The sequence below is a fragment of the Triplophysa dalaica genome, chromosome 1, assembly GCF_015846415.1.
Source record: "Triplophysa dalaica isolate WHDGS20190420 chromosome 1, ASM1584641v1, whole genome shotgun sequence".
Taxonomy (NCBI): domain Eukaryota; kingdom Metazoa; phylum Chordata; class Actinopteri; order Cypriniformes; family Nemacheilidae; genus Triplophysa; species Triplophysa dalaica.
The window spans coordinates 23,902,445-23,912,172 of record NC_079542.1 but is presented as its reverse complement, the minus strand read 5'-3'; the positions used below and the strand labels follow the sequence as shown (position 1 = coordinate 23,912,172).

Sequence of the window (9,728 nt, the reverse complement as noted above, 5' to 3'; positions counted from 1 at the left end):
CTTCGTTTTCATTACTTTCATTTTCGAATAGGGCGGGGAAATGAATCTATGCTTTCAATGCTATACATTGTGTAAGTTAAGTTTAACTTGAAGTGGCAGTTTCCCAGACAGGCTATTAGCCTATAGTCCCAGACAGACTAAAATAGATGTTAGTGCTGTCTAAACTGAGAATAGCATGCACTGACAAATACAGGCCTATCAGTGCCATTGTTTTGTCTCAACATTCAAATTCGACCAAGGTAATAAGAAAATAGCTGCTCTGTTGACAATAATAAGATGTTTACAAATTAAAATATCTCAATAAATCATACATCCATACATTCCTTTCACACCAATACTCTGATAGAACGAACCATCTTCACAATGTATTTTTTATTTATTCTTATTGCTTTACAAACTAGGAATAAGAGACAACATGAATTATGAGAGGCACAAGCCTTACATGCCTGTTGTATGTGTTCTCTGCATTGAGTTAAACTACTGTAACATTAATGTGTGGGTGAGTCAAGAAAATTTGTTCACATCCCTCCTTTTATACTAAAGAAATTACAAAAAAAACAAAAACACATAATCCAAACACTGCAAAAGTAAAGTTAATGAAAGCACACAAAAATTACCTAACGCACAATCAAACTAGTTGGTAGTTCTCTAAGGTATTTTTCACATTTTGGAACAAAAACATCTTCAACAGAAATCTATAAGTTCTACACTCATATACTTTTCAACCACCTCAGTATCTGATAATGAACACTATGAATCATGACTGCTTTTAAACATCAAAAACCTATAAAAAGCAAAGGTAAGGTAAATCAGTCGAACATCAAACACTTAAAGCAATAGTTGAAGCTTGAAATAGCTGGCATCCTAAGAGAATCCTAAACCTGGTTCAACCTGTCATTTAACGAAGAAAGCAATCTACCAAGTGTTTGCAGTTCCAAGGTCCTGCGTTATTGGCCAAGAATTGTAGATTGACCATAGTCTTGGTTTCCTGATATAGATGAGCAGCCATCTAGATAGAACAGACGACAGTTTAACAGTGCACACAATGCGTTACGTTTACATTATACTACTTCAGACTCAAACAGTTAATGTATAAAGAAAAAACTTATTTTAAATTGATGATAATGTTATCATCCTAACTAAAGAATCATACTTTAGCATTGAAGTATGTGGCAAATGACACAAAGTCATGATGTCCAGCCAGTGCTGAGACTTTCCTGAAGCAGAAGTAAAACGCTCGTTTACAAAGTCTGCTGGAGAATCCAGGACCACTTACAAATGGAGAACTGAAAAAATAATTTCAAATGCAATCTCAGTATAGAAATAAGTTACAGTTTATAAATAAGACCAAGCACTATTAAATGAAAATCATTCAGAAGCTGTTTTTTTAATATATCAATATCCCACATACCCACCAAATATAATTTAAAATAACAAAGCAATGGGCAAGAACATAATGTAAATAAGGAAGGTTATTAACAGAGTAAACTAAAATTTTCAAATACATTTTTTACCAATGTATCTTTATGTAGTGTATCAAAAGTGCAAACAGTATGACTGACTTGTTGATTGCATATCCAGTTGTGCAGTCCAAAACCTCAATACTGGAGTCACCCAAACACCAGTTAACACTGAGGTTTTTGCAGTAGTCTGAGCTCTCGACAGGCCCTACATTCTCTCCACTCAGAAAAAGCACAGTGGTGTGTTTAAATGGAGGGGGCAGTGGGTCCTTCCACCCAGTGCCCAGGCGCTTGTTGATAATTTCAGACACTTTCTCTGAGCAGTGCCTGGAATCACCTAGGAAACAGTCGAAGAGAGAGTTAGCAAATACTACTTTTCTTTTGGCATTTAGAAATGACTTTAAATAGACAATTTATACTGCCTTTTTTTAAATGTCACTTGTTCAGCCATTTGCCGATCCTCAAAGCTTACCAAGTACAATGCTGGTAATGTAGACTGGGTTAATAAAATGACTCAGCAGCGCTCCCTGCACTCCAGTGACAGTCCAGCGTGTGAGTTTATCACTGCTGGACATGCAGCAGATGCGAGCACCCCCGATGCTGGGAAGCAGGAAGGCAGCGGGAATGAGAGAGCCTCTGGCATGGCACTGCAGTTTCAAAGAGGAGAACGCACTGCTGTCAGACTTCCTGTTAAGACAAATATATATAAAGTACATACAGTTATTTATTATCTATAAGATATACAGTAGATATTTTTTACGTATAACATACACAAGCTGACAAACTATACTCAACTGGCAACAATATAAAGGAGATAACAGTAGTTCACCCAAAAATAAAAAATCTGTCAACATTTCGTACACATGTATTTGACACTTTTTTTCTGTAAGAGACTAAAGAAGATAGTTTGACAAATTTCTCAGTAGTTTTGTCTTCATACAATGTAAGTCGATAGGGGCCAATGTTGTTTGATTAACAACATTCTTCAAAAAATCTTCTTTTGTGTTCTACAGTAGAAAGAAAATGTAAAAAAGCATTTGATGGTGAGTAAATGATAAAAGATTTTTCATTCAAGAGCACACGTTTGACCTTTCTAAAGGCAGATGCCAATTTCATTCTTATTGATCAACACTGATTCAATCTATAATTTATTTTATCAAAATGTGTTTTTTTGGGATCGAACTTATCACTTTTGACGCTGACGCAATCCTCTGCCAACAAAACTTCTGGTACTTACAGAAGTATGCAGTGAGCTGCTCCTTTGGGTGTTTTGTTAGTGTACAGGTGAAGATAAGTATGTGGTTTGAGCTGAAGCAGTCGTTCAGATGAAATGCTTTCCAATATGGAGCGCTGCTGCAGTTCTGGATCAGAACTGTAGAACAACAGGAGCTGTTTGTACAGGTACCTGTGACATCACACAAGAAAAGACATATATATGTTTTTAATTACGGTGGATTAAAGTCTATTATTAAGTTTATGTGAGTACATCTGTCCCAGAAACTGATAACGTGCATAAATATTCTGAAATACAGAAAGTAACATTTCAAATATTTTCATTTGGAACAAAAGATTGTTATATTCTGAACAGTGCAACACTTGTGTAGAGTAAGTGTTTGTAATAACTCTGTCTATATTTCCCTGTCTTTCACTACACTCAATTATTTGCACCTTTTGAGGGCTCTGCGTGCAAGTACAATGGCGTGGCCATCGTGTACAACAGAGCCTGTGTAAGAAAGCCAACCACTGCAACAGCTGAGACCCGATCCCAGAGCCACCACTTCATATTCGTCACAGCGCTGCCCACCTGTACCACACACACATATCAAACATATTTAACCATTGATAAAAACGGTTAAAAACCAGCTTTTTAGGTATATTATATACACACAAGGCAACTGTAAAGTTTCTAACACAGCCAAATACAAGTTCTGCACTTTTCACCAAAAGTACAGCAATTGTTTTGTTTGGAGGTTGGACAGATACTTACCTCTCTCCAGTACAAAAGCAGCGAAGCAGCTCTTGGTGCTGTGGTACTCTGGACATTCCCTGAGCAGCCTGTCGAACTGTTCAGTGCATACAGCTGTTATGCGTTTTTTGTGCCAGTCTGTAAATTTCACAGACTGCTCATGTGGAGAGTTTTCCAGTCCTTCCAGGTTGTTTTCCCTTGCTGTTATTTCAGACAGACTCCATGCAGAAGGAGAGTCTCGGTCAGATCCCAGGTCCTCCACATGGGGTGGAGACTCCAGGGGCTGGATTTCTGAAGTCTGGGGGCCTACATTACAAGCTTCCCCTATATCAGCAAGGTTACAAAGGTCTGGTTGAGTGGAATCACAATCTTCTCCAGTATGAGGAGAATCTTCAAACTCACTGTAATGGACAAGAGGCCGACAGCTGGCCCTGTGGATGCCAAGGGTGGGCTCGCGCTCAGAGGCAAAGCGCATCATAAATGTGGCAGCCATTCGTGGAAGACGTTTCCCCTCTGCATTGCCACTATGACCTGCCATTATCTTCTCTATGGTGTCGTATTAAAACCTGGATTGATACACTGCAATTTATGTTCATGTTAAGAGACATCACACGTTGAAATAAAGATTTTGTGTTCAGTCAGCATTTGACTCGTGTATTTCAGCCATAAATTGTGAGAACTGTTTCTTTTTTGTCGGGCTTAGATACTGAACACAAAATACTACACTGGATTTACTTTAAAGCATATCCGAATTCATAAGAACTTGTGTAAATGTAATTTAATAAACTGACTCGTGGTCAGCGCCCAAACGCTAAAAGGCTCGCGAAGCTTGATTTTATTTGAAATGTAAAGTTGTAGCATTATTTGGCGTTTAATAACAACACAGGAGTAGCTTACACGCTGTTTAACTGTACCTGACTTAGTAAATGCTGTTTATTGTCACATCCAGTTATTAATTAGCACTCCTTGATCACTTCTTGCTCGCTCGCTCGTTAATTATGAAGCACAAAAGTAACGTTACGCAGAGTCGGATACGTTACGACACTGCAGTCACGTGACAGTGCTCGCATTTGTATTGTACATATATAAATTCTTATTTTTTGACACTTTATTTAAACTATAGATTTAAATGTATAGATTTTTCTTGTTGTGTATTCCAATTAAAATCAATCAAGCTGCAGTTGGTTTGTTTTGATTTAAGCCATAATAACCCCCCCAAAAAACAGCAAAAATACAGCTAACTAACATAATAAAGCAATATAAAAACATGTTAAGATAATAAAAAGCTTGATTTAAAAAAAGGATTTATCTCATTTTGGAACCAAACTCTTCATATATTAACCCTTCACGATCTAAAGCTGATCAGCAGATGTCGCCTTTGAGCAGTATTATGAAGCAACACTCAACAATCCACTTCTTTGGATTAATCTTTGTTTTTCTCTTTATTTAGTGAAATTTCTGCTAACTGATAATGTCCAGCCAGGCAATGACCCACCTTCTTAGCCAAAATCGTCACTGGCATGATTTTACAATTTACAATTCAATTATGACTCAAAATAACTCAGATTCATTTATTTTAAAAGATTTCGTTGATTCAATTTGTTGGGTTGATTGCATATTAATAAGTGCGTTTTTCATTTCTCAACAGAATTCTGTCAGTTTTCTGTACATAAAGAAAAACGCACGTCAAACGTAATTCATCCATTGGCGAGATTGCTTGTCAATCAATAATTTTAACAACAGGAAGACTCTCTTTTTCTTCTACTGGATTGGTCAATTCCATTATGCCCCCACCCACTCATCCAATCACTGAGCTCCATGAATCTTGTGTGTTGGGGATGGCGCGAGTTTTATATTTATTGCGGGACGAGCCAGGTTGGCGGGAAATAGACCTCTGGATTTAGTAGTTGTGTGGTGTTGTTTTTGGATATTTACTGTATCAGCTTTACTGAATATACATTTAAACGCTTTCTAATGGAAGGCTTCGGCGTTTATGCAGTATTTGCAGTAGATGAGCCACCACGGCTCGTTTGGAGGTAATGTTGTTTACTGAATTAAACATGCATGCAAGGCTGTTTGTGTGTTTAATAAGACTCTAATTCTACGCCGCTCGAAAGTCTATCTTCATGGTACAGCGGTTCAGATAGCCTTGTTTTATACATTGTATAACTTACATATTGAGAACTTCTTTCTTTCAACCATAGCATGATACATAATGCTGCAATTACTTCATTGTTTTATGTCGTTTCTCTGATTTAAATGTATAACATGTTTATATAACAAACGTTCTGTTTGAGATAATTATTTTCATTATCATTCCTCACAGCTGCCGTGATGGATGGCAGAACTCAGTTGAGATCCAGCCTTGTGTCCAGCAAATCGTTCTCTTCACCAGAGGAGACTGGGGAAACAGAGATTCTGTTTCAGTCGAATTCACAGATGAAGAGAACATCCCCATTAATATGTCAAAACTAACACCATTTAGCAAGTAAGTTCAACACTTAGATGAAATCGTTTGAGCCTAAATTCTGAACCTCTTACAAAACATTTTCTTGTATTTTTTTAGATGTCTTTCATGGGAGACTCCTGAAGATGGTGTTTGGTCGAAAGGAGCAACCTTAACTGTCAAAGTCAACCAAGTAGGTGTTTATTGAAAAAAAATAGGTTGCATAACAAAGCCCAGATGTATCTCCTGATATATATTTTTAAATTGAATCACATAATATTTAACCAAGAACACACATGGACCTCGATTTGTGTAGAGAACTTATGGGGCAACGGTTGGCTATTCTGTGTATGATTTTTTTTTTTATTCAAATTTTCCAATCATATTTCCTTAGACTACAAGTGAATTATTGGACCAGGTGCTGACATTTTCACAGATGGAATGCACACCAGAGGTGAAATGGGCTTTACGCTTATTTGCAGACTATGCATTAATTGACCACACCAAAGGTGCATATTTACTATTACTCACGTCAGTGTTTACTTTCAATGCCTTTCTAGTGCAACCCTACAAACTCTGCATTGAAGGAGTGTATGGGCAAGAGGAAGAGGTCACAGGGGGAAGATGTGGTGGATGAAGGTAAAGGAAAGGAGAATATCTGTCCTAATGGCTCAGAGAAAGCAACACCTCACAGACGGATCAAAAACAATCCCCGGGGAGGACAAACACGTCTGTTTTCCCAAAAAGAAGAACAAACTGCAGCTGCCACTTCTCAGAACCACAAAGCTAAAGGAAAGCAATCCAAAACTCCTTCACAGACTGGTAGGTGAACATTGCTATTACTTGCATATTTAGATCAGGTCAGGATTATATGCGCATGTGCACTTTGTTAGGAATTGTGTGTTTTATAACTTGCATCCTTTTCCAGCTCCATTGGACAAACCGTCAGGTCGCTGGGGTCAGACTCTCTGTCCCATTGATCCACAGACAGCTATTTCGATTGGAGGACAAGGTGCCAGAATGCAGTTCTGCAAAGATCCCATTTGGAAACTGTGCACAGGTAAATTTAGAAGTCTTAATTTGGTATTGCATTGTAAGATACCACGCTATCACTGGTTGGTTATAACTGTTACTGATGTTTTTCAGAGGATCTATCCTGGGTACCTGCCGAAACTCTGGCTGAAGGACCCACCCCTGAGGCTCGTATCGGGCACACAGCAACCTATGACCCAGAATCAAAACGTATCTTTGTATTTGGCGGCTCAAAGCACAAGAAATGGTTCAATGATGTGCACATCCTGGACACACAAAGCTGGCGCTGGACTTTGGTTGAGGTTAGTTTGTTTGCAGTTTATTTCAAAGGTAACAACAAACCAGCTTTTAACCTTCCTTATGTGTTTGAAATGTGAAACATTTGATCACTAAACAGATTTAAGTATATCCTTGTTTACCATTTTAGGCACAGGGTAAAGTGCCACCCCTGGCCTATCACAGCTGCAGTATGTTCAGAGGAGAGCTCTTTGTGTTTGGAGGAGTTTTTCCTCGCCCCCATCCAGAGCCAGATGGCTGCAGTGACTCCATCTACATCTTTAACCCTGAAATGGCAATTTGGTATCAGCCCATTGTCACTGGAGAGAAGCCTGCTCCTCGCTCTGGGTAAGACCACTTCAGCATATTTTGAAGTGCTTGTCAGTATATTTTTTCAAGATGCATGATTATTAGAATTTTCTGTTACATGAATGGATATTTATCAATCTGTCCAGGCACTCCTCATGTGTGATGCAAGGAAGAATATATGTGTTTGGAGGATGGGACACCCCTGTCTGCTTCAATGACATGTTCATGCTAGACCTTGGTAAACAATTTGAGAATGTTTTACTTGCTTTTACTTTAGTTTCACTGTGTGGTAAAGTCTACCAAGTGAATATTTTATCCAGTCTCATGTTAACCTACATCTACTGTATTTGTGCAAAATTGTTTTAAGTTTAGGGCTTAGTTTTACCTCGAAAGTAAAGTTTTGTCTGTGAAATGTGGAGAAATACATTTTTCATAATGCTAGTGAGGCTACTGTTCATGTTTAGGTTTCCTGGTTATGTCTAGTATGTCTATGTAACAAATACGGTTAGTTGAAAATTACTTCAAGGCTCTATAAATAGTTAATATTTAGTCAAATCTATTTTTTTTTCAGGCTTGATGGAATTTTCTGCTGTAAAGACAAGTGGAGTTGCCCCTTCTCCCAGAAGGTTTTTGAAATTACATGTTACTTTATGACTATTGGTTTACTATAACTCTGAAGTTTGTTAAATTAACATTTATAGTATTGGATGCCCTTCTTTTATAATAATGCATGGCTTACTTGGTCGGGAAACTTAAGGTTTTGTCTTCATTTTTTGTCCAATTGATTTATTGACTCTTCCTGTATCACAGTTGGCATGGCTGTGCTGTTGTCTCAGACAGCCGTTTCCTGATCCATGGGGGCTACAATGGGACTAGTGCCCTGAGTGACGCATTCATTTTCAACACAGGTGCAGATTAAGATGTTCTTGGCCTAATTCTATTGCTCCATACTTGCTCAGGGTTTCATACCTTGCCTCTACATATGAGTGATGCCACAGATGCTGTTGATAGAGCTTGTACTTCTCGAATTATTTAAGCTTGTTTTATAGATTTTTGATCCTTAGCATATTTCCTATTGTTCTTCTAAATATGTTTGTGTTTCAGACACTAGTTGCTGGTCTTCTCTGACTCTACCCCCTTTGAGTTCCATACCAAGAGCAGGACATTCCATCATTACCATGCCATTCACATGCAAAAAGGTACTTCATATTAAAATTATGCACTGAATATACTAATCAGTTTAAGTCTTGACAGGTTTAAATGTGATTTATGCTCGTGTCCTATTTTAAAGGAATCTATGGATGAGGAGGAGGAACTTTCAGACCCAGCTTCACAAATGCTGATGGTTTTTGGTGGGGGTGACAATGAAGGGAGCTTCTTCTCTGACCTTATCACTATGCCAGTAAATGAGCTAAAACAAGAATAAATATTTGTGTTCGGATTTAATTTTACATTTAGGAGACACTGAGATCGCCCAATTTTACATACATTTTATGCTATGGTATTTCAATATTGTTTGTGGATTTATTTAAATGGTTCAAATGGTGTAATTACCTTAGACATGTAATAGTGTGTAACTCAGGTATCTGCAATATGTCACTTACTTAGCATTTGTTTGTGTGTAAACCATGGGGACTATGTTTTATATCATGGTTGTGGCCTGGCAGCTTGTTAGGAATAAGTCACCAAGAAATGTCATTATTGACCATTATATTTGATGTCATCACAGCTTATTTAGCAAATGTTCCAGTACCTGAAAGTGTGCTATGTTCCACGTTTGGATCCATACAACAGATTTGATGTCGATATTCAGTGAAAATCGTGCCTTTCTCATTTGCTTTCCAATCACATATAACCTTATGACCCATCACTTCAGGTTGCACTTAAATGAGATTGATAAACGTCATTCCTTCTGTTTCTTTGGAGAAAAGTAGCTTTTATGACTTAAGTGAAATATTTGCAGTGCGCAACTAAAGTTTAGTCATGTTCCCATAAATTCCTATTGCATGGCTTCATAAGACTTGAAATATGTAACTTAATGTATGCAAATCTTAATTCCATGATTTTTTTCCAACGAGATGGATTTTATAAACCTACACCTGATATCGTGCCCATTACAAGAGGTGGTGGGTGGACATCACTACTTTGGAATGTTTTATGTGAAATGTTATTGTATAATATGCAAATCTGTTCAAAATTAAATCTTTTTAAAGGTCAGCGTCTGATTTCTTTGGTTAAT

At 37.7% G+C, this 9,728-nt stretch overlaps 2 protein-coding genes across 4 annotated transcripts; one reads left to right on the top strand and one right to left on the bottom strand.

Moving 5' to 3' along the window:
• Positions 1-357: 357 nt before the first annotated feature.
• adad2 (adenosine deaminase domain containing 2) lies at positions 358-4,469 on the bottom strand. 3 transcript variants are annotated; one of them, XM_056751802.1, is made up of 9 exons: positions 4,341-4,456; positions 3,829-4,005; positions 3,448-3,750; positions 3,129-3,264; positions 2,698-2,865; positions 1,933-2,147; positions 1,563-1,797; positions 1,154-1,286; positions 358-1,009 (listed from the first exon to the last, which is right to left on the bottom strand). In XM_056751802.1, exons 2-9 carry the CDS (start codon positions 3,962-3,964, stop codon positions 899-901), a joined length of 1,437 nt encoding a protein of 478 aa, XP_056607780.1. In that variant the 5' UTR covers positions 3,965-4,005; positions 4,341-4,456; the 3' UTR covers positions 358-898. The 3 variants fall into 3 exon arrangements, with proteins under 3 accessions (XP_056607780.1, XP_056607774.1, XP_056607769.1); XM_056751796.1 differs by having other exon boundaries at positions 3,448-3,992; positions 4,341-4,469; XM_056751791.1 differs by having other exon boundaries at positions 3,448-4,005.
• Positions 4,470-5,275: 806 nt separating this feature from the next.
• Positions 5,276-9,706, top strand: krcp (kelch repeat-containing protein). The gene is made up of 13 exons (XM_056749995.1): positions 5,276-5,462; positions 5,753-5,914; positions 5,993-6,065; positions 6,267-6,326; positions 6,433-6,694; positions 6,801-6,932; positions 7,019-7,206; positions 7,332-7,528; positions 7,636-7,727; positions 8,061-8,115; positions 8,300-8,397; positions 8,594-8,688; positions 8,781-9,706. Exons 1-13 carry the CDS (start codon positions 5,401-5,403, stop codon positions 8,913-8,915), a joined length of 1,611 nt encoding a protein of 536 aa, XP_056605973.1. The 5' UTR covers positions 5,276-5,400; the 3' UTR covers positions 8,916-9,706.
• The last annotated feature ends 22 nt before the right edge of the window (positions 9,707-9,728 follow it).

What these genes read in the sequence shown, in the direction of transcription:
- adad2 (XM_056751796.1), bottom strand. Translation starts at nt 3,964, where the DNA reads ATGGCAGGTCATAGTGGCAATGCAGAGGGGAAACGTCTTCCACGAATG. An exon ending in TGCTTTTGTACTGGAGAGAG is followed by an intron (nt 3,265 to 3,447) that starts GTAAGTATCTGT and finishes TGTGTGGTACAG; the next exon opens with GTGGGCAGCGCTGTGACGAA. An exon ending in GCACGCAGAGCCCTCAAAAG is followed by an intron (nt 2,866 to 3,128) that starts GTGCAAATAATT and finishes GTGATGTCACAG; the next exon opens with GTACCTGTACAAACAGCTCC.
- krcp (XM_056749995.1), top strand. Translation starts at nt 5,401, where the DNA reads ATGGAAGGCTTCGGCGTTTATGCAGTATTTGCAGTAGATGAGCCACCA. An exon ending in TAACTGTCAAAGTCAACCAA is followed by an intron (nt 6,066 to 6,266) that starts GTAGGTGTTTAT and finishes ATATTTCCTTAG; the next exon opens with ACTACAAGTGAATTATTGGA. An exon ending in CATTTGGAAACTGTGCACAG is followed by an intron (nt 6,933 to 7,018) that starts GTAAATTTAGAA and finishes GATGTTTTTCAG; the next exon opens with AGGATCTATCCTGGGTACCT.